Here is a 24,580-nt window from a genome sequence, read left to right as displayed (position 1 = left end):
TTCTTGAGGAACTGCTTCAGCTTTCATGGGCTTTTTCAGGCCCAGCTCAGCTACTTCATCTATCTTAGACAACTAAGAGTGAACTTCCCCTTTTCTGGGTGCTTATGGTACTTTATATTTTTCATATGGCATATATCCTATTATAGTTTACCTTATCATTTATCTGTGTACGTCTCTTGTTTTTAAGGTTAATTTCCTTAATGTCAGGAGTTATCTTTTTCTTTATTTTAAAATAAAGAACCTTGCAAAGTATTTTGAATATAGGAACCTCTCAATAAATATTTGTTGAATAATTGAATTCTCATTAGTAATTTGAATATAGGAACCTCTCAATAAATATTTGTTGAATAATTGAATTCTCATTAGTAATTTAAAGTTTTGGAACATTTTCAATGTTCACAGATTTTTTTCAAAGCAGAAATTTAAAAATGGGAATATTAGGGTAAGAAAAATAGAGAACAGATAAAACAACTTTTGGTATAGAAAGGTTCACACTTAGTAACTAGTTTCATGCTGTTCCCTGTCCATCTTCCCTTCTACCATCCTTGATCTATTCTTGGTAAAGGATTTATCTTGAATGCATACATACATATACATATATGTGTATGTGTCTATATACATGTAAATAAATATATGCATGTATATGTGTGTGCATATATATGTATATATGTGTATATATACACACTTAAATGTTTACAAAAACTGAACTTTTCTAAAATTTTGTTAAAATAATGTACCTAAAATTGTGAGAATTGCTACTAGAAATATAAGGAAGACAATTACTTTCTTTGAGGATATTTCATTTTCATTTCATTATTTGAGCCCAAATTGAGTCTTTAAAAACAGAGTTGGAGTTTAAGCCAATGCTGAACTTTTTTCAACTAAATAAAAAACATATTTTTGGAGGAAATTACTGAATAGTAAATCTGTAGGGGGAGTAATAGGAAGATTTTTATTTGGTTGAAAAAACATCTAGTTCTTTTAGTTTTTGTTTTATTTTGTTGAGGAGTAGTTCTCAGTGCTATATGATTTTATGTTGAATGTTTTGTATACAGGAAAAACTTTTTATCACACCTTTCAGCCATAAATTCCTGTTAATTAACTTGTTTTCCCCAAGATTCCTGGCATCAGGGTATTATACTGTGTCCATCCCAGTCTGAGGGATGATGGGCAAGATTGGTTGACTTGTTGGACATGTGCTGCCCCCTGTCTCTCTGTCAGAGTGTCTCAATACTGTGGTTAAACTGATTTGCCTGTCCTGGGGGTGGCAGTTGGTTGGCAGTTGGTTGCAACTGTCATAATTACATAGTGAGTGCATTATAATGTCTTTTGCAAAAGTTGTATTAAAAATAGTGTTTTGTACCCCATCCAGAAATTCATAGAACCATGCTTGATAACATATTTGACTGCATTATAATTTTTCATACAACCTTAATCTATTTTATCATGAAGTGTTTGTTCCAAAATTTCGTGAGCACAGACTTCCATCAGCTGGAATCCAAATATGTCATTTTTTTTTCTAAGTGAACTCAGTTAAAATAATATTATCTATCAAAGGATTTCATCTCTAATAAAAATAATTGCTACTTATATGACTTTTTGAAGTTATCAAAGTTTTTATATCTATTGTTTTGGTGTTTGTTGACAATACAGTGCTACACACAGTGCAAAAATGTCATGGCTCACTGCTCTTCATAAGTAAAATAACAGATAGTAAATGAACTATTTATTTAAAAATACTTGGAAAAATGAATTGTGTCATAATATAATTTTAATTTGAGCTTGTCCATTTTAATGGGATCAAGTCGTTTATGCATTAAAATTATTTTATTGAATTTATACAATCCTGTAAAAACATATACACAATATATACATATCAGACTAAGGTACTGTGCTTTATGTATTAAGTGTGATTTTGCAAAGTTACATATGAATACATTCTTTGACTGTTGAGTGTGGTCATACTTTAAATGTATTGGATGAACTTTGTACAACATTTGGATTTTAGAGGGGGCACCACTCAACTTTTTTATCAGAAAAAGTATGTGAAAGTAAAAATGCTCAAAAAGCACTGACAGCAATAAGATGCATAGAAAAGAAATGTCATTCTCCTTGGAATTATGCTCTTATTAATTTATTTTATTAGCATATTATATTAATTTAACTTAAAATGTTGTCAGTATTAAATATTTATCACATGCCTACTATAGTGTTAAGTTTTGTGGGTCACACGAGAGGTAGAACTTTTTATAGTTCCTTCCCTTAAGGTTATAATCCTGTTGATATATATGAAAGAATATGAGAATATGCAGGGTAGCATAACCAAATGTTCAATCTTGTAATACTAACTCTAAATGATAAAGGAATTTAGATAAAGTTTTTAAAAATCCTGTGGGCTAGGATAGTTTGGAAGGGAAAAAAAAACAAAAACAAAACAAAACAAACAAACAAACAAACAAAAAAACCTTGCATTTGTATGTTACCTACCCATGTGCCAGATGTTCTGCTTAAATGTATTGCAAATATCTCATGTGATCTCAGCAGCTCTGGGAAGTACATGTTATTATCCCCATTTTATAGTTGGAAAAAATGGAAGCAGAAGTTAATTAACTTTCTCAGTGTCATATATCTAATAAGTATCTGAGGTCACATTTGAACTTAGGTTTTTGACCCTGTGCCCAACACTATCCACTGAGCTGCTCCAAATTTATTAGTGTGGGAAGGTTTTATAGAGGAAGTGGGATCTGAGATGGACTTTGTAAGGATGGATAAAATTTAGAGAGTGATATAAAAAGTGGTAGGAATAGGGTGAGAAAATATAAGGTGACAAACATTCTTGCTTAGTATCTGAGAGAGGAGACAAAGAGGGATATTACAAAAAAGTAAGGTGGGTTATAGGAAAAATTAAGTGGAACATTGAGTTTATTTAAAAATCCATTGGAATAGGGCCTCAAATGATATGCTGGAAATGAAGAACATAATTAATAGGTAGTGCAGATCCACTGCATATGCTAAAGAAGGGGGAAAACATATAAAAATGAGAAAGGAATATTTTTGAAGTTGGAAATTATATGAAAGATGGACTGGAAGAGGCAAAGAACACAACAAAGAAATCAGTTAAGACAATATTATGAAGCTGGACTAATTTCAGAATGAAGAAGAGAACTATATGAAATATTATAAAGAGAGAATCAACAGATTTAGTTGGTTATAATGTTGGATGAAGGGATCAAGTTTGCATTAACTATTTAATTTTATGTTTTTTCCTAAAATTAGTATAAGTAAGCTTTTGTACTTGACTTCCTAATTGTGAAATTTCAAATCCATTAAATAAGGTTATTAGATATTTATCTAGAATAGTTTTCTCCTGTTTTGCTAACTTATAACAATTTTTCAGTATTAATCTGTTAATTGAATCTAGAACACTTAAAATGTGCATTAATTAAATGAATAAATTATTTAAATAAGCAGACTATTTTGTAATTTTAAAAGAAAGTTAATGTGATTTCTGTTCTTTTCTTTTTCTTTCTTTCTTTTTTTTTTTTTTTTTTTTAAACTAAACGATAGGGATTAAAGACAGGATGGAAGTTCAGACGTGGTATTTGAAAATATCAAAATTAGCTCTGGCATTAGCAATTATCCACTCAAAACCACCAAACAGAAACAGTAGAGAATATACAGAGTATCTTGCTAAAATGCTTTCGGATCAATTTGGACACTGGAGATCAAAAGTTGAAGCTTTGGAAACTGAAGTTCTGCGATTACGTCAAAAACTTCTTTTGAGTGAGATCTGTCCAAAATCTAATGTAAAGAATGGTAAGTAAGTGAAGTTTTTTTTTTTTGTTTGTTTTTGTTTTTTGTGTAATATATCAACTTAATTTATTGGGGCAATGGAGATAAACTTCATGACATTTCCAAAACACGAAGTTGAGTTTTTAATATTTGGACAATAGAAAAACCAACTGAATAATCAGATAAGAACTACTATTTTTTGGAGCCGTCACTTCTTATAAAGTATATAACCTGTGTGAACAGTATTTTAAGAATTCCAGAGTAATTCATTGAAAAGAAATTTTAAAAAATATAAAAAAAGAACAAATTCTCACAGCTTAAGACAATGTTTTACTTAGGTATTTTTAAGGAATAATTTGAAAAATAGTCCTTATAGTCCTTGGAAGTAATCATTTGAAAGCTGAATGACCCTTTGTTGGGGATATATTAAAGAGATTCTTGATTCAGACTATAGACATTGGACTAGTTTGATCTCTTAAGATTTCTTTCAGCTACAAGATACTATGGCTTTAGTTTCAGTTTTATGAATTTATGAAATTCGCGCCTATGCTTTACCTTTTATCTAAAGAGAACCTGAAGATGTGGAAGTATATCAGGTGTCATAGAAAATGTGAGGTGAAATGCCTGACAAGTAATACAACACAGAAAGATAGGATGGCTTGTTAAAACCAGCAGCTAATGCCTACAAAGCAAAGGTGAATTTCTGTTCTCCTTCCCCTACTCTCTGACCCTCACAAATAGTGTAGGGAAAGAATGACATGATTTGCTGGCCATATATATTTTTTTTCAACCACATTTTCATACATTGCTAAAAAACCTCATCTCTGAAAGCTTAATACTTTTTCTATCTTAATTAAGTGTGTGCTATTGTCAAAAATTATATCTTCAGAATAAAGGCATATGCTATATTGTGGTTATTTTAGTCTAAATTCTGAAGGGAAATGGTTCAGTTGGGTACTTATTGCAATTAGATTATGAAATACCTCTGACATTATTACAAATAATAACTAACAATTATAGGCCTTTAAGGTTTGGAAATTAAATCACTTGTGTCTTACTACATACAAAGGATTGTCCTCAACTACATACTTTGATTACTAAGATAAACAATTATATCATATACCATTACTTATTAACTAAACATGACACTAGAGTGTAGTCTTATGTTCTCCACAATAGGAGATGGGAGCTACAGTTTAATAAAAGAGCTTGTTCAGAGCCCAAAGGGACTTGCACCTTAGTAGCGAGATATGATTAATGCTTATGAAACAATGAACTCTAAACTTATGTTTTTAACTAAGTGCTAAAAATGAGCTAATATGGGATAATTGCTGCTTTTTCTTAATGTCTCCCTGTTTTTTGTTTACTATATTGAGTTAAACCTTTGGTCTTAAGAGCCATAAATGACAACAGTAGGCAAGCCATTAAAAAAAAAAAAAAAGTAGTCCAGTAATTAGATGTCAGTGCAGACATCTTTTACTAATTATACAATCATTGTTATACATTAACTATGTCACTTACATTTGTTCTAACTAAATATTAAATGTTGCTCTCATTTCAATATCAGAAAGCAAGTATGAAAAAAATAATTTTCACTTTTTTTGATCGATTATTTTAACTAAGTATGATGTTTTTACTTCTAGGCACCGATACCTGTATAGAAATATAATGTTTTAATTTCATAAATATAAGCATGAATTTCGTTTTTGTATTACATAAAAATGTATTGTTTCAAATAACAAAATTAGACATATATCTATTATTGGCTCAAAGGAAACAAGATATTATTCATAGCATACTCTGCTGGGCACTATCTTCTGTACTGAGAATATAGAGAAAGACAAAAATAGTCATAATCTAAGGAGTAGGGGGAACCAACAAGCAAACAACTATGTGGAACTATGACATATAATGAATTAGACGTAACTAAAGGTTATCTCTACTAAAGGATAAATTACAATATAGTTAGGATCATTATGATTTTTCTTAAGGTTATTCTTAGATGTTAGAATATTCTAATAAGGATAATTTAGAGACAATTCAAGAGGGAAGGCACTACCATTAAGGAAGATCTGGAAAGATAAAAAGTCTTATTGAAGCTAACATCTGCTAAACTTTGATAACAGAAATATAAATAGAATGTTGATTCATTCCACTTGCTGAGGACATATACTGCTCTTCAATCTTGGTTATATCAGCTTAAGATCTTCCATCTCTATACTATAATCACAACTTGAAGATGTAATATAATATACCATCTAAGAGGATTAAGTGTTCCAGTATGGTTCATTATAAACCTGAAAAGAGTGTCATAATGTAGTTATTGTATAAGACCCACTACATATGTATATAATCATGTATAATATACAAAGAGATTTAGTAATAACATCATTTCTATTTTAACTCTACCTATGAAAAGATACTTAAGAAAATGTTAGAGTGAAATCCTATGTGTTCAGGAGGTTGCTTGCAAATTCTACCTTGATCTCCTGATATTTTCTATTCTTTTCATTCATACTGCCTAAACCATGTGTATGAATACTCATACATACACTGTGGGGAACGGTAGTCATTTGTTTTAAGAATTATCAGAAGAATCCTGCTAACTTAATATCTATATTTTTACTATAACTCCATTACAATGTGAGTCAAAAATAGTATTATGGGATTTATGACCAAAACTCTAATCTCTCCAGAGCCTTTAATGTTGTAGATAATGGATTATTTGAATATGTCAGGGAGCCCTTTTCTAAAATTCTTTACTTTATTTTGGGAACAATGATATTTATGTAAAATGTTTCTGCAGACTTAAAAAAGTGTTATAGTGTTGATAATTATTGGTTACAGTTATGAAGCTATTTAATAACATTAATACTTTATGATAGAATATATTTGTTTAGAACATAACAGCTTTAACCATAAGAGTTTGGGTGGTAATAGGTTTTTCTATTGAAGTCTTTTATTTACAGTGCCTATGAGAGATATTTACCAATATCACATAATTAAAATCAATTTTCTTAACAGCAGGAACTAAAGGTAAAGTTTTAGTTCAAGTTGAGATATTTGGTGGTAATTTAACTTGCCAAAAGCTAACTTAAATTTCATATGTAAGGAAGGAATGGCCAAATTTAGACAGTTATGTTAAAAAAAAAAAGATTAACTGAACATATAAGCATTAAAAATGTCAAATAATTCTATCAATTTTTTAAAGAGAGAAAATAGTAATAGTTGATATCTATTCTCCATCAAGTCAGATGCCTTCCCCAAATCCTTATCCTTTTCAGCTTCTTTATGTTATCTTCCTTTAAAAGACTGTATCCCCAGTACTTAACATGGTAAGCACTTAATAAATATTTGTGGATTGACAATGCACTAATCATAGTGTTTTGTGATTTTTTAAACTACTATATGTGTGTATAGTTACACATATTAATGTATAAGCATGTGTGTATAAATACATATGTATGTGTCAATGTATGCATATATATATATATACACACATACATATACACACATACATAAATGTTTTTGATATTCACAACATATATCAAGGAAAAGAGAATATAGTACATTTGAATCAGTTATTCCAAGAAGCAGAAGGAAAATTGAAACCCAGATCACAAGTCACAAAATTTGTGAGTTAGAATGGAGCTTAGTCATCATCTTATCCAGCTAAGTATACAAATGGAATCTCCAGTATACCATACTTCTCAAGTGATCTTCTAGCCTCTGCTTGAAGGCCCTTAATGACAGGGAATTAATTTTTTCTTCAAGTAGCCTTTTCTATTTTTGAATAGCTCTAATTTGAGAGAAGTTTTTTGTTGCCTCAAGTCTAAATAGGCCTTTTTGTATTTCCACCTTTTACTTTTCAGTTGATCTTTTTGGGGCCTAACACAACAATTGTAATCTCATTGATATATAATTGCCCTTCACATACTTGAAGACAGCTTTCATGTGTTTTCTTTTCCTCATGCTAAATGTAACAAGTTCCTATATGTTATGAAATCAAGGCCTTTTAACCATCCTGGTTCCTTTCTTAAGGACACTTTTTGAGTTTATCATTGTCTATCTTAATCTGTGGTACCAAGAACTAAACAATAGTATGTTCCAGATGAGGTATGATGAGACCAAAAATATGTTAGACTATCACCTCTCTATTTCAAGAAGATATGCTATCTAAAGCAACTTAAGTTCATGTTATATTATATTTTCTAACCATCATATGACATGTTGAACTTGCAGGTGAATTTTTTTTTTAGAATAACTGTCATTTCTCCATGCATTCCCTATCTTTTACATATAAAGTTGATGTTTATACCTAATTACAAGAGTTTATTTTTAGCTCTATTGAATTTCATTTTATTAAGAAGATTCTGTTTAGTGTTCTAGCCTAGGAATGGGCCTGTGGTCCAAATCTGATGTTGCCAGCTTTTGTATGGCTTGAGGGTTAAGTATAGATTTTACATTTTAAAATAAAGATTAATTGTATTTAAAGATATAAAAAAAATTCTTAGCTCATCAGAAATACAAAAAGAATTTAGCTCTCAAGTTTGCCAATCATTGCTCTAGCTTGTTAAAATTATTTTGATCCATGTGTTGTTGTTGTGTTAGCTATCTTTTTTTCATCAAAAGAAATTATGGGCATACAATGTAAATCTTGGATAGCAATGTGAAAGAATAAAAGACCAAGCATAGATCCCTGGTATACTTCAGTGAATACCTCCTATGAGATTGACATGAGGCCATTACCATTTGCTCTTTGATTCTAGCGATCTAAAACAGTTTTTAATTCATCTGCTCCTTTTTATTATCCAGTCCACGTGTTGCCACCTTTTTCATAAGACTAGAATGAGATATTGTGTGGAAAGATTCATTAAAATCTAAATAAACTTCTACAGCATGCCTGCATTCTATTAGTAGTCAAGGTTAGTTTGCTAAGATTTATTTGTCATGAGACCATGCTAACTTGGTATTCATATTTTCCTCTGCATAGTGGTTAAGGCATTGGATCTGAAATCAGAAAGACCTGAGTTCAAATCCTGCTGTAGACATTTACTACCTTTAAGATATTGGGCAAGTTTTTCAGGCTTTGTCTGTGTCAGTTTCCTCATCTGTAAAATGCAAATATATTAATAATAGCACTTACTTCCTAGGGAGATTGTGAGAATTAAATAATATTTGTAGGGTTCTTCAGAAATATATATATGCTTGATATTATTATTATTATTATTATTATTATTATTATTATTATTATTATTATTATTATTATTAAATGTTTTCTAGTCATCTCCTTAATCATCCAGTTTAGAATTTTCCCTAGGGATAGGGAGAGAAACAAAGAGAAACTAATCTTCCTAAAGTTTTCCGACTATTCTCTTTGTCTATTTTGAAAAATGGAAGAATAGTTATCCTTCTGCATTGGAAGGGGTTTTACCTCTTCCATTTTCAGTGGTTTTTCAAATATCATTTACATTTAGCTAGTTATCATGTCTTTCAGTTTTTTCAGTATTTGAAAGTGGAATTCATCTGGGCAAGAAGACTTGAAATCATCAAGAGTGGTAACTAATTTAGTAATTTTTGTTTTGTCATTTCTAGTGCAAAGGTGATGATAACATTGTGAAGCATGACAATTTTCAGGCGATAGTTTATGAGTTATTTATAATCAATTTATTAATATTGCTAGCAGATAATTAATAAATTGAAGTCACTTGATCCTCCCAGAAACCAAAAGACAATTCCTGAATAATATTTAATATTTAAAGAGTTCCTTATGCAACCCCACTGGTTTCTCAGGAAAATCCAAGGTCTTATTCTAAATACATTCTGCTTGAAAAACAGCTAAGAAGGGGGCAGAGCCAAGATGGTGGAGAAGATACACGAGAATCTGTAAGCTCCCTTCTTCCCTTATTACTAATTAGTTAAACCAGCCTCAAAAATAACGCTGGACTGATAGAAACCACAAGGACTAGAAGCATGACTTACCAGCTGAAGAGAATCTGGAGTTTCAACAGAAAAGGTCAGTTCCCAGGGGAGGAAGAAAAAAAGCCAGCACAGACAGGGTTAGGTGCTAGCACAGTGTGCTGATCAAGCTGGGGAGAACTCTGGAATCAGAGAAGCCACTGAGATAGAGGAATCTGGCACAGGCTGTTAGCTCTTCTCTGCTTATAAAACAGCAGTTCAGAAGAGAAATCAAGCCACTTTAAAATATAAAGCCAGATACTAGAAGCACCCCAATCCAGAAGTGACCTAACAGATCTCGGCAAGGCTGTGCAGCCGCTTTCTGCTGTCCGGTTTCACCTTGGGGTTGTTAAGAGCTTGAACAGCGGGGACACAGCCCAAGGCAACATCTAATTCGCATAGTACCTGGCTTGACTGGAGGCTGTGGAACTCAGTGGGGGGAAGTCCCAGAGAAGCAGAACCTTTGAAATAGGGACCATGGTTTCTGGGCAGACACTTCCAGTTTGAGTGCAGGGACTTTTCACATCAGCTGCTGATATCCATGCCCCACGGGATGCATTGGCTGGGCTTTGTGTCGCCTTTACTGTTCAGTCTTAAACCTGAGGGAAGTCTCTAGGACACACAGCAGGGTCCTTCACTGGGCAACCCTCACAGCCCAGTCGTACTAATCACATCTGAGGCACTTCCAGGGAAGGGGAGGGGAACTCTCTCCCAGAGCTCTCTCTTAGCTCAGGAACAGGAGCCGCTGCATCCATCCAGTCTGGGAGGAAGCTGGTAAAGAAATAAATAAATAAACTTCTTACCCCAAGGGCAGACCCCCAAAGATTTTTTAACCATGAGTGAAAAGATAAAGAGATCTATTGATTACTTCTACACAGAGAAAGAGCGGGTATCCAACCCTGAGGAAGCTAATAGAAGAGAGTCAGCAGATAACAGCCTAAAGGGGAATGATACCTGCCGCCTATCACATAACTCTCTCCTAGAAGAGACTATTAAAAACTTAAGAGAGTTTGAAGAAAAATGGGGAAAGGAAAGAGAAGCTATGATAGAGAATAACAACATTCTGAAATTTGATTTGGAAAAAAATAAAGAATTCACAGAAGATTCAGGGAAACAAATTTTGTGAATTAGAAAAGGTTAAAAAATCACAGGAAAGTAGGATTTCTGAATTGGAAAAGATAAAAAATTCTCAACAAAGTAGGATTTCTGAATTGGAAAAAGAAAATAATTCTCTAAAAAAATTAGGGAAATGGGAAAAAATTCAATAGAGCAAAATAATTCATTTAAAAACTCAATTGGGCATATACAAAAAGAACTAAAAAATGTGAATGAAGAAAATAACTCCTTAAAAATCAGGATGGAACAAATAGAAATGAATGATTCATTGAGAGCCCAAGAAGCAGTCAAACAAAACAAACAAAAAAAAAAAAAAAAAAAAGAAAAGAAAAGCTGGAGAAAAACATCAAATACTTACTGGGAAAATCTATAGACCTGGAAAATAGATCTAGGAGAGAATCTGAGGATCATTGGACTTCCCGAAAACTATGACCAAAAAAAGAGCCTAGATTCTATTTTACAGGAAATCATCAAAGAGAACTGTCCAGAGATAATAGAAACAGAAGGGAAAGTAGGCGTTGAAAGAAATTATTGAACACCTTCTGAAAAAGACCCTAAAAAAAGAACTTCATGGAATATTGTGTCTAAGCTGCAGAATTACCACACAAAGGAAAAAATATTGCAAACAGCTAGAAAAAAGCAATTCAAATATCAAGGGGCCACAATAAGAGTCACTCAAGATCTAGCTGCCTCCACATTAAAAGATCGAAGGGCCTGGAACCTGATATTCCTAAAGGCAAAAAATCAAGTATTGCAACCAAGAGTAAACTACCCAGCTAAGTTTAGCATTTTCTTCCATGGAAGAAGATGGTCATTCAATGAAACAGAGTAATTCCATTTGTTTCTAAGAAAAAAACCAGACTTAAACAAAAAATTTAATCTACATCCACAAGACTGAAGAGAAACAGAAAAAGGTAAAAAGAACTCTTGAGAACTGTATCTCTGTTCTAGATATATAGAAAGTCTGCTTGGATAATTTGATTTTACTGATATAAAAAAGGGGGGAGTAGTAAAGTGAAGGGGGTAGTATCAGAAAGAGGGGAAGGAGTGATAAGAGGGAAACTACATTCCAGGAAGAGGCATAGAAAATATACCATATCTGAGGGAATTTAGAGAGGGGGAGAAACATTGTGTGAGTCTTACTCTTATCAGAAGAGGCTCAAAGAGTAAATAATTGACATATTTGTTTTTCAGAGAATTCTCTCTCACCTCATTAAAAGGAGGGAGAGGAAAAGGGAAAAGGAAAAGGGGAATAAGGGAAGGGAATTGGAAGGAGGGGGGAGGGTTACTAAAAAAGGGAGGGCTGCGCATCACAAGTGGGGTCTATAAATTAAATATTGGGAAAGGAGTTCAGGGGGGTGAAGGGAAAAAGCATAATCTGGGGATAATATGATGGCAGGAAATACAGAATTAGTAATTTTAACTGTAAATGTAAATGGGATGAACTCTCCCATCAAACGGACATGGATAGTAGACTGAATCAAAAGTCAGAATCCTACAATATGTTGCTTACAGGAAACACACTTAAAGTAGGGAGATACATACAGACTAAAGGTAAAAGGTTGGAGCAGAATCTATTATGCTTCAGGTAAAGCCAATAAACCAGGGGTAGCCATCCTTATCTCAGATCAAGCAAAAGCAGAAGTTGATCTAATTAAAAGAGATAAGGAAGGGAAACTATATCCTGCTAAAAGGTAGCATAAACAATGAAGCCATATCAATACTAAACATATATGCACCAAGTGGTATAGCATCTAACTTTATAAAGGAAAAGTTAAGAGAGTTACAAGAAGAAAGAGACACTAAAACTATAATAGTGGGAGATCTCAACGTTGCACTCTCAGATTTAGACAAATCAAACCACAAAACAAATAAGAAAGAAATTTAAAAAGTAAATAGAACAATAGAAAAACTAGGTATGATAGACCTTTGGAGAAAACTGAATGGCGATAGAAAGGAATATACTTTCTTCTCAGCAGTTCGTGGATCTTATACAAAAATTGACCATATATTAGGACATAAAGATCTCAAAATTAAATGTAGGAAGGCAGAAATAATGCCTTCTTCTCAGATCACAATGCAATAAAAGCTACATTCAGTAAGAAGTTATGGGTAAATAAACCAAAAAGTAATTGGAAACTGAATAAACTGAACTTAAAAAATGACCTGGTGAAACAGCAAATTATGGAAACAATAAATTCACCCAAGATAATGACAATGATGAGACATCATACCAAAATCTGTGGGATGCAGCTTAAGTGATAATAAGGGGAAATTTTATATCTTTAGAGGCTTGACAACATAGAGAAAGAGAAGATTAATGAATTGGGCCTGCAGCTTAAAAAGCTAAAAAAAAGACCAAATTAAAAACCCCCAACCAAAAGTCAAACTTGAAATACAAAAATTAAAAGGAGAAATTAAAAATAATATTGAAAGTAAAAAAACTCTTGAATTAATAAATAAAACCAAGAGTTGGTTTTCTGAATAAGCCAATAAAATAGGTAAACCTTTGGTAAATCTGAACAGAAAAAGGAAAGAAGAAAATCAAATTGTTAGTTTTACAAATGAAAAGGGGGATCTTTCCACCAATGAAGAGGAAATTATAGAAATAATGAGTTACTTTGCCCAACTTTATGCCAATAAATTTGATAACTTAATGAAATGGATGACTTTCTCCAAAAATATAGGCTTCCTAGATTAACAGAGGAGGAGATAAATTGCTTAAATAGTCCCATTTCAGAAAAAGAAATAGAACAAGCTATTAATCAACTCCACAGGAAAAAATCCCCAGGACCAGATGGATTTACATGTGAATTCTACCAAGCATTTAAAGAACAATTAGCCCCAATGTTATATAAACTATTTGAAAAAATAGGGGATGAAGGAGTCCTACCAAACTCCTTTTATGACACAGACATGGTACTGATACCTAAACCAGGTCGATCGAAAACTGAGAAAGAAAATTATAGACCAATTTCCTTAATGAATATTGATGCTAAATTTTTAAATAAGATATTATCAAAAAGATTTCAGAAAATCATCCCCAGGATAATACACTATGATCAAGTAGGATTTATACCAGGAATGCAGGGCTGGTTTAATATTATGAAAAGTATTAGTATAATTGACCATATTAATAATCAAATTAATAAAAACCATATGATCATCTCAATAGATGCAGAAAAAGTATTTGATAAAATCCAACATCCATTTCTGCTAAAAATGCTTGAGAGTATAGGAATAAATGGACTATTCCTTAGAATAATAAGGAGCATATATTTATGACTGTCAGTAAGGATAATATGCAAATGAGATAAACTGCAACCTTTCCCAGTAAGATCAGGAGTGAAACAAGGTTGCCCACTATCACCATTACTATTCAATATAGTACTAGAAACGCTAGCCTCGGCAATAAGAGCCGAGAAAGAGATTCAAGGAATTAGAGTAGGAAATGAGGAAATCAAATTATCACTCTTTGCAGATGACATGATGGTATATATACTTAGAGAACCCCAAAGACTCTGCTAAAAAGCTATTAGAAATAATTCAGAATTTCGGCAAAGTGGCAGGATACAAAATAAATCCACATAAATGCTCAGCATTTTTATATATCACCAACAAAATGCAACAGCAAGCGATACAAAGAGAAATTCCATTCCAAACAAATGTTGAGAGTATAAAGTAATTGGGAATATATCTACCAAAAAAAAGTCAGGAATTTTATGAAAAAAATTACAAAACACTTATCACAAACATAAAGTCAGATTTAAATAATTGCAAAGACATTCAGTGCTCTTGGATAGGCCAAGCAAATATAATAAAGTTGACAATACTCCCCAAACTAATCTATTTATTTAGTGCTATACCAATCAGACTCCAAGAACCTATTTTAATGACCTAGAAAAAAATAACAACAGAAGTCATATGGAAGAATAAAAGGTCGAGAATTGCAAGGGAACTAATGAAAAAAAAGTCAGATGAAGGTGTTCTAGGTGTACCTGATCTAAAGCTATATTATATAGCAGCAGTCACCAAAACCATTTGGTATTGGCTAAGAAATAGACCAATCAGTGGAACAGATTAGGTACAAAGGACAAAAAAGGGTACATCTATAGCAATCTAATCTTTGAAAAACCCAAAGATACCAACATTAGGGATAAAAATTCATTATTTGAAAAAAAACTGTTGGGAAAACTGGAAAATAATATGGCAGAAATTAGATATGGATCCACACTTAACACCATATACCAAGATAAGATCAAAATGGGTCCATGATTTAGGCATAATGAATGAGATCATAAATAGATTAGAGGAACAGAGAATGGTCTACCTCTCAGACCTGTGGAGGAAGGAATTTATGACCAGAGGAGAACTGGAGAACATTATTGATCACAAAATAGAAGATTTTGATTACAGCAAACTAAAAAGTTTCTGTACAAACAATACTAATGTAAATAAGATTAGAAGGGAAGTAACAAATTCGGAAAATACTTTTAAAGTTAAAGGTTCTGATAAAGGTCTCATTTCCAAAATATATAGAGAACTGACCCTAATTTATAAGAAATCAAACCGTTCTCCAATTGTTAAATGGTCAAAGGATATGAACAGACAATTCTCAGATGATGAAATTGTAATTCTATCCACTGATATGAGTGTTCCAAATCACTACTGATCAGAGAAATGCAAATTAAGACAACTTTGAGATACCACTACACACCTGTCAAATTGGCTAAGATGACAGGAACAAATAATGATGAATGTTGGAGGGGATGTGGGAAAACTAGGACACTGATACATTGTTGGTGGAGTTGTGAAAGAATCCAACCATTCTGGAGACAAGTTGGAACTATGCCCAGAAAGTTATCATACTGTGCATACCCTTTGATCCAGCTTTGCTGATATTGGGCTTATATCCCAAAGAAATACTAAAGAGGGGAAAGGGACCTGTGTGTGCCAAAATGTTTGTGGCAGCTCTTTTTGTTGTAGCTAGAAACTGGAAGTTGAATGGATGTCCATCAATTGGAGAATGGTTGGGTAAATTATGGTATATGAAGGTTATGGAATATTATTGCTCTTTAAGAAATGACCAGCAGGAGGAATACAGAGAGGCTTGGAGAGACTTTCATGAACTGATGCTGAGTGAAATGAATAGAACCAGAAGATCGCTGAACAAAGTGTTGTATGAAGATGTATTCTGATGGAAGTGGATATCTTCAACATAAAGAAGATCCAACTCACTTCCAGTTGATCAATGCTGGACAGAAATAACTACACCCAGAGAAGGAACACTGGGAAGCAAATGTAAGTTGTTAACACTACTCCCTATCTACCCAGATTACTTACACCTTCGGAATCTAATACTTAATGTGCAACAAGAAAATGGTATTTACACACATATATTGTATCTAGGTTATATTGTAACATATGTAAAATGTATGAGATTGCCTGTCATCAAGGGGAGGGAGTAGAGGGAGGGAGGGGATAATTTGGAAAAATGAATCCAAGGGATAATGTTATTAAAAAATACTCATTCATATGTACTGTCAAAAAATTATAAACAAAATAAAAAAAGAAAACTTCATTCTAAAAAAGAAGAAAAACAGCTAGGAAAACATAATAGAAAAGTATTATATTTATTATATTATAACTTTGTTGAATGGAGATAAAACTACTTATAAATTGAAACCTCTTTTTGCTTTGATGTATATGTTTTTATACCATCATCTTGAGAGAGGGCAAGCAAGAGAATTGTAAACATTTAGGCTACATCACTATTAGAATCATTTCAGAATTACAGTGATGATTTCATTACAATTCAGTAGTGCAAATGAAAATTATCCAGGCCTTTTCATCTTCTGTAATCTTTGCCTATATTTTCACCCTAAAATTATTCATTTAGAAGCTGTTCTGTATAGTGCAAGATTTCCTCTAAATCTTTTAAATTCAGCACACATTTATTTATTTTCTACTTATATTCAAAACATAATGATACATGTAAGTGATATAAAAAGGAAGCAGTTCTCATTCACTGAGGGATTACAACATGAACACAGATCAATATATGCAAGATAATTTGAGAAGGGAGAGGAGATTAAAGAGATAAGATTTTGAGAGATGGGAAATATGGAAGCAGTAAATTTCAGGAAAGGAGGATAGTTTGTGCAAATGTACAAAGATAGAAAATGATAAAATGATGAGTATGAACAACTGCTAATAGTCCAATTTGGCTCCAAAGTACATTTTGTTTTATTTATTTAATAGTGAAACAAGTGAAGAACCATAAACATTCTAAAGCGATTATAATAGATTACTATTATACATGCAGGAATACATGATATTTAATGGTTTTTAAACTACATTGAGTATCTCATTTAATCCTCACAATAATCTTTAATAATATTATACCTCAAAAGTATAATGATTTACATTTTATAGCTTAAAAAACTTAGAAACATTTGATCCACATAACATGCTCTTAAGTAACAGAAGCAAGATTGAAACCTAGCTCAACAAAATCACAGAATTTGGGAGTTGAAAGAGACCTCTGTTGTCATCTTTGCCAACTCATACATTAAAAAAAAAAAAAATTTAACATATTGCCGTCTTCTTTTTTTCCCTTTCTGCCACCATAGATTTAGGTATTATAATTATGCCAGAGAATCGGAGATTTCTGTATCCATTTTCAGTCCTTCCCTTGAGCTCTACTGAAAGATCCTAGATTGTAGGTAATGCTCTTTTTTTTTTTTTTAAGCTCATCTTATGCTCCAGCTCAGCTAGACTTTTAAAATTATGATGCTTGCTATCTTTTTCAAAAACAGTTATGGGAACCCTTGGTATTCTAGTGAATCATTAAAAATGTCACTCATAATCCATTAAAGTATTTTTCATATATTCTAATTACATTTGCACCAATATTGACACATTAATTACTTTCATTTATCTATTTTGGGCTACTTTGAAAGTTCTAGTGACTCTTAAATAATAAAGTTAATAATAATGTGACCTAAACTGGAAGTATATATGCAGAATTTCCTATATATGCTACCCAGAAAGGAAAGAAAGAAATATCTGGTTTTTTTTCTAGTTAAGAAAACAAAGTTCTCTGAAATAAATATGCATATTCAAGAAAAACAAATTTATTATAATATTGATGTTATAACATCATTTATATTATAATATAAACTATCCTTCCAGTTCTGGTTACTTCATTCTACATCAGTGCAAATATATATTTCCATATATTTTAAAAATCACTTAGCAGTATAAGAACTAAAAATGTATTCTAAAGTGGCAATCATCTAAACCATTTGGTGCTGGCTAGGAAATAGAGTGGTAGATCAGTGGAAGATAGTAGGTACACAAGACACATTAATAATGATTATAATAATCTACTATTTCATAAATCCAAAGACTTTAGCTTTTGGGATAAGTACGCAGAATTTGATAAAAATTTGCTGGGGACACTGGAAAACAGCATGTCAAAAAATACGCATAGACCAACATCTCAATACTCTATACCAAGAAAATGTGGAAATGGATACATTATTTAGACATAAAGGGTGATACTATAAGCAAACAAAGAGAGGAATGGATAGTTTCTCTGCTGGATCTCTGGAGAAGCAAGAAATTTATAACCAAACAAGGACTAGAGAACATTATGAAATGTAAAATGGATAATTTTGATTCCATTAAATTAGAAAGTTTTTTCACAAGCAAAACTAAAATGCAACCAAGATTAGAAGGGAAGCAGAAAGCTGGAAAACAGGTTTTTTTCTAATGTTTCTGATAAAGGCTGTCTTTCTAAAATGTATAGAGAACCGAGTCAATTTTATAAGAATACACAAGCCTTTTACCAACTAATAAGTGGTCAAAGGATGTGAACAATTTTCAGATGAACAAATTAAAGCCACCTATGTCATATAAAAATGCTCAACTACTGAATAAAATGTAAATTAAAAGAACTCTGAGGTGCTACCTCATGCCTATCAGATTGCCTAAGATGATAGAAAAAGATAATGATAAATGTTGAAGGGGATGTGTGAAAGCTGGGACACTAATGCATTGTTGGCAGAGTTCTGAATTGATCTAGTGATTTTGGAGAGTAATTTGGAATCATGTCAAGAGGATTATAAAACTGTGCATACTCTTTGATTCACCAAGTCTAGATTAAGTCTGCATCCTAGAGAGATCATAAAGAAGGGAAAAGGACTCACATATGTAAAAATGTTTGTAGAAATTCTATTTTTGGTGACAAAGAATTGGAAAATGAGTAGGTGTCTATCAATTGGGGAATGGCTGAATAACTTTTGATATATGAAAGTAATAGAATGTTATTGTTCTATAAGAAATGATAAGCTGATATCAGAAAAGCCTGGAAAGACTTACATGTGCTAAGTGGATTGAGCATAACTAGAAAAATATTGTACACAGCATAGCAGCTTTGTGTGATGATCAACTACAATAGACTTAGTTAGCTCTTTTCAACAATTCAATGATCCAAAGCAATTCCAATAAATTTTGGATGGAAAATGTCATCCATCAAAGAACTATGGAGATTGAATTTGGATAAAATCATAGTTTCCAATGTATGCTTTTTTTTTTCTTTTTTATAATTTTTCTTTTTTATTCTGAAATTTCTCTCCCAGAATGACTTACATGAACATATATAAAAATAAATGCATGTGTATAACCTTAAATTTTTAAAAAAGAATTTACTCATTTCCTATAGCAAAATAGTATTCTGTCCCATTCAAATGCTGCAAGTTATTTCTCCTTAACTCAATTAATACACACATCCTTAGTTCTCAGTTTTATTTATTTTTGCTGCCACAAAAGAGTTGCTATAAATATTTTATACATATAGTACCTTTTCCTCTTTCTTTGATGTCTTTGATTATAGATGTAGAATTGTTATATCTATGTCAAAAGACATGTATTGTTTATGATTGTTTTGTATATAAATTCATATTGCTCTCCAAAGAGTTGTATTCATTTTATATTATATAGAACATCGAAATTCCTAGTTAAGTTAAGAGAACTGCAAGAAGAAACAACCAGAATAACTATACTGGATAATCTCAAGGTTGTTCTTTTAGAACTCGACAAATCAAACCACAAAATAAATAAAAAAGCAGTTAAGGGGACAGCTAGATGGCACAGTGGATAGAGCACCAGCACTGAAGTCAGCAGGACCTGAGTTCAAATATGGCCTCAGACTTTAACACTTAATAGCTGTGTGACTCTGGGCAAGCCACTTAACCCCAATTGCCTCAGCCAAAAAAAATAGAATTTTAGAAAACTTAAGTATGATAAACCTTTGGAGAAATTTGAAGGGGGACAGAAAGGAACATATATTTTTCTCAGCTGTACATAGTACCTTCACAAAAATTGAACCTGTATTAGGGGATAAACCCCTCAAAATCAAATGCAGAAAGACAAAAATAGTAAATGCATCTTTTTAAAGTTATGGTGCAATAAAAATTACATGTAATAAAGGACCAGGGAAAAATAGACCAAAAGTTAATTGCAAACTAAATAATCTAATTCTAAAGAATGAGTGAGTTAACAGATCATAGACATAATTGATAATTTCATCAAAGGGAATGACAATAATGAGACAACATACCAAAATTTATTGAATGCAGACAAAGAAGTACATTATGAAATGTAAAATGGATAATTTTGATTAAATTATTAATTTTTAATTAATTGACTGATTGATTAATTAACATTAAGTTGAAAACTTTGTGGGTAGAGCTCCAGGCCTGAAGTCAGGAAGATCTGAGTTTATGTTTGGCTTCATACATTAGCTATATGACCTTGGTTAGGTAACTTAACCCTGTTTGCTTCAGTTTCCTTATCTGGAAATGGGAGCTAGTGAAGGAAATGGCAAACTACTGCAATATCTTTGTGAAGAAACTGTAAAATAGGGTCAACTAAAAGTCAGACATGACTGAACAATGAAAACAAAACTGTGCTAATGACATGACAATGTCTTGTTTTATTTTGTTTTTATTTTCTGTCTTTCTATTCTGTTTTTTTCTTATCTATTTATTTCAATTAAAAGAAGAGAAAAGGGGAGGGGTAAAATATGATAAATTACATCCCATGAAGAGGCAAAAAAGACCTATTACAATTGAAGGAAAGAAGGGAGAGAGATGAGCACTGTGTGAACCTTAATCTCACTGAATTTGGCTCAAAGAGAGAATATCAAGCATATTTAGTTTAACTGAGAAACCAGTCTCATCCTTTAAAAAAGTAGGAGGAGAATGGGAAAAGAAAAGGGGATAAATCACACATTAATTAATTTAGTCTTCTATATTTTTGTGAATTTTTAACATAAACCAAGATATGTAGTATGCATGTATATCATGCATACAATGGAGAGTTGCCAGGGAAAATGAATAAGCTCTCAGTTAATTTATTTATTTTTCCAGGTCATTGTCCTGAAATTGAAAATGAATAAGCTCTCAGTTAAATTTATTTTTATTTTTCCCAGGTATATATATATACATATATGTATATATATATGTATATATGTATGTGTATATATATATATATATATTGTCCTGAAATTGAATAGTTCTAGATTTTAGTGAATTTTTTTTATTCATTTAGATTTTTTTTTTACCTCCTTTTGCATTTTGGCCAATTGAAGTTTTAAATAAGTTGTTTTGTTTATTGCATTTTCCCCCCATTATACCAATTTTATTTTTTAGGGAGTTGATCTCTTTTTCCATTTCACCAATTCTGTTTTTCAGGCATTGTTTTCTTTATCCATTTCACCAATTTTTTTTTTTTCTTTTTTTTCTTTTTTGAGGCTGGCGTTAAGTGACTTGCCCAGGGTCACACAGCTAGGAAGTGTTAAGTGTCTGAGACCAGATTTGAACTCGGGTCCTCCTGAATTCAAGGCTGGTGCTCTATCTACTGCACCACCTAGCTGCCCCCCCAAATTTGTTTTTTATTATTTATTTATTTATTTGTTTTCCTGAGGCTGGGGTTAAGTGAATTGCCCAGGGACACACAGCTAGGAAGTGTTAAGTGTCTGAGACCAGATTTGAACTCGGGTCCTCCTGAATTCAAGGCTAGTGCTCTATCCACTGTGCCACCTAGCTGCTCCCCCAAATTTATTTTTTAAAGAATTTTCTTCAGATAATTTCTGTTTCCTTTTCCAAACTCTTCTTCAAAGCTCTCATTTCCTTTCCCCATTTTTCTTGTAACTCTCTTTTACTATTATTTTGCATTCTTCAAAGAGAGCCTTTTGAGCTGGAGACCAACTCATATCATTCATTGAGGCTTCTTCTGGAGATATTTTGCTTTTATTGTTCTTAGGATTTCAGGTCTGCTCTTCCCTGTCTCCATAACAGTTATCTAGTGTCAGAGCTATTTTTGATTTTTTGTTCATTTTTAAAAATTGAGGTTTGCTCTTAGGGAAAAGGGGAGATTGTTCCAATTTTCCTCTCCAGATGACAATGGCTTCACACAGCCCTGGGGGCAATGCTTCCTGCTCCCTTCTCAAGTGGAATGGATGTGGCCAAGTTCAATGTTATGCTGGATTTCAGGGGCTCACTATCTGTCTTCTGTAGTTGCTTTGGAGATCTCACAGGTAGTTTGCTCTTTCACTAATTCCTAAACCAGGACAGAATAGCCAACTACTGTATTTTGGTGAAGAACTTTCTAGTATATTCCCAGAGGCAGTGATAGCTGTTCCCCCAGGTGAACTTCTTTAGTACTGGGCCTGTGCTGAGTCATTTCTCCCAACCTGATTAAGACAGATCTTTCCTGAAGTTCTTCTAAAATATTTGAAAATTTGTTATACTCCAAATATTTGTGGGTTCTTTCAGAGGCTTGATATGGTGTTAATCTGAATAAAGGTAGGAGGAGCTCAAAACCTTTCTACATTCCCCATCTTGGCTCCAACATTCCCCATCCCCATCCTATTATAATTTTCAAGGAATTATTTTCTTCTTTAAGACTCTATCTCCTTTTCTAGTTGGTTAACTTTCCTTCCCTATCTCACAATCTTCTTGATTTTCTTGAATTGTTCTTTTCTTTTCTTTTTTTTCCCCTTTTTTCCTTCAATCTCTTTCATTTCATTTTTCTAGTAAAATTATTTATATTTAATACATGTTACTTTATGAGTCATGTCAGAAGAGAAAAATCAGAGCAAAAAGGAAAAATGGGAAAAGAAAAAATGGAAAAAAGGAAGTGAACATAGCATGTGTTGATTGACATTCAGTCAATTTAAGTTTTCTGGATTCAGATGGCATTTTCTGTCTAAAGTCTATTGGTATTGCCTTGGATCCCTGAAGCACTTGGAAGAGCCAAGTCTTTCATAGTTTATCATCACACGTGCTTGGTGTTACTGTGTACAATGTATTCCTGGTTCTACTTGTTTTGCTCAGCATCAATTAATGTAAATCTTTTCAGATCTTTCTTAAATCAGCCTGTACATCATTTACATTACCTTTAATGTACCACAACTTGTTCAGCCAATTTGCAATTGATGGTGCCACTCCTTATTTAATTCTTTGCTACCACAAACTACAAACATTTTTTGTACAGGACCCACAGGTCATTTTCCCTCCTTTAAGTTATCTTGGGATACAGATTCATTAATGGCACTGCTGGATCAAAGGATATGCATAGTTTGACAGTCCTTTGGACATAATTCCAGATTGCTCTCCAGAATGGTCGGATTATTTCACAACTCCACCGACAATGCATCAGTGTCCCAGTTTTTCCACATCCTCTCCAACATTTATCATTTTCTTTTCCTGTCATCTTAGCCAATCTCCCAGAGGTCTGATGTGGCCCCTGAGAGTAGTTTAATTTGCATTTCTGTAATCAATAGTGATTTAGGCTGTTTTTTTCATATAACTAAGGATAGCTTTAATTTTGTCTTCTCAAAATTGTCTCTTCATATCCTTTGACTATCAATTAGGGAATGACTTGTATTTTTATAAATTTGACAGAATTATTTATATATTTCAGAGATGAGAACTTTATCAGAAACACTGGTTGTGAAGATTTTTTCCTTTTAATCTTGTTTCTATTGGTTTTGTTTCTGCAAAAACTTTTTAACCTAATGCAATCAAACTTGTCCTTTTTGTCTTTCACAATGTTCCTTCCTTCTCCAAAGATCTGATATGTAAATTATCCCTTGCTCTCCTAATTTGTTTATGATTTCATCCTTTATGCCTATATAATGTACTCAATTTGGATTTATTTTTGTATGGGATGTGAGATGTAGGTCTATGCCAAATTTCTGACATATCATTTTCCAATTTTCCCAAAAAATTTTGTCAAATAATAAGTTCTTATTCCAAAAGCTGGAGTTTGAGGTTTATCAAATACATTGCTCTGTAGCAGTGGTCCTCAAACTTTTTAAAATAGGGGCCAGTTCACTGTCTCTCAGACTGTTGGAGGGCCGGACTATAGTAAAAACAAAAACTCACACTCTGTCTCTGCCCCTCAGCCCATTTGCCATAACCCAGCAGGCTGCATAAATGTCCTCAGTGGGCAGCATCTGGCCTGCAGGCTGTAATTTGAGAACCCCTGCTCTATAATAATAGTCTTGCTTATTGTGTCATGTATATCTAATCTCATGTGATTTTTAAAGTCTTTTTTGTATTCTATAAATTCTTTCTAAGCAGATAAGCATTTAACCCTACTCTTTGGGGTAGAAGTTTTTTTTTTTTTTTTTTTTTTTTTT

General features: G+C 32.5%; 1 protein-coding gene across 2 annotated transcripts in view; it reads left to right on the top strand.

Moving 5' to 3' along the window:
- Window positions 1–24,580, top strand: part of MEI4 (meiotic double-stranded break formation protein 4) — a 306,413-nt gene that overhangs the window by 50,974 nt on the left and 230,859 nt on the right. For both annotated transcript variants that reach the window (XM_074265431.1, XM_074265429.1), the window contains exon 2: window positions 3,568–3,816. In XM_074265431.1, the coding sequence (XP_074121532.1) occupies window positions 3,582–3,816 (235 nt within the window). In that variant the 5' untranslated portion in view covers window positions 3,568–3,581. The remainder of the gene's footprint in view (window positions 1–3,567; window positions 3,817–24,580) is intronic.

The sequence above is a fragment of the Sminthopsis crassicaudata genome, chromosome 4, assembly GCF_048593235.1.
Source record: "Sminthopsis crassicaudata isolate SCR6 chromosome 4, ASM4859323v1, whole genome shotgun sequence".
NCBI lineage: Eukaryota > Metazoa > Chordata > Mammalia > Dasyuromorphia > Dasyuridae > Sminthopsis > Sminthopsis crassicaudata.
The sequence above is the reverse complement of the archived record's forward strand: the minus strand, read 5'-3'. Positions and strand labels throughout refer to the sequence as shown.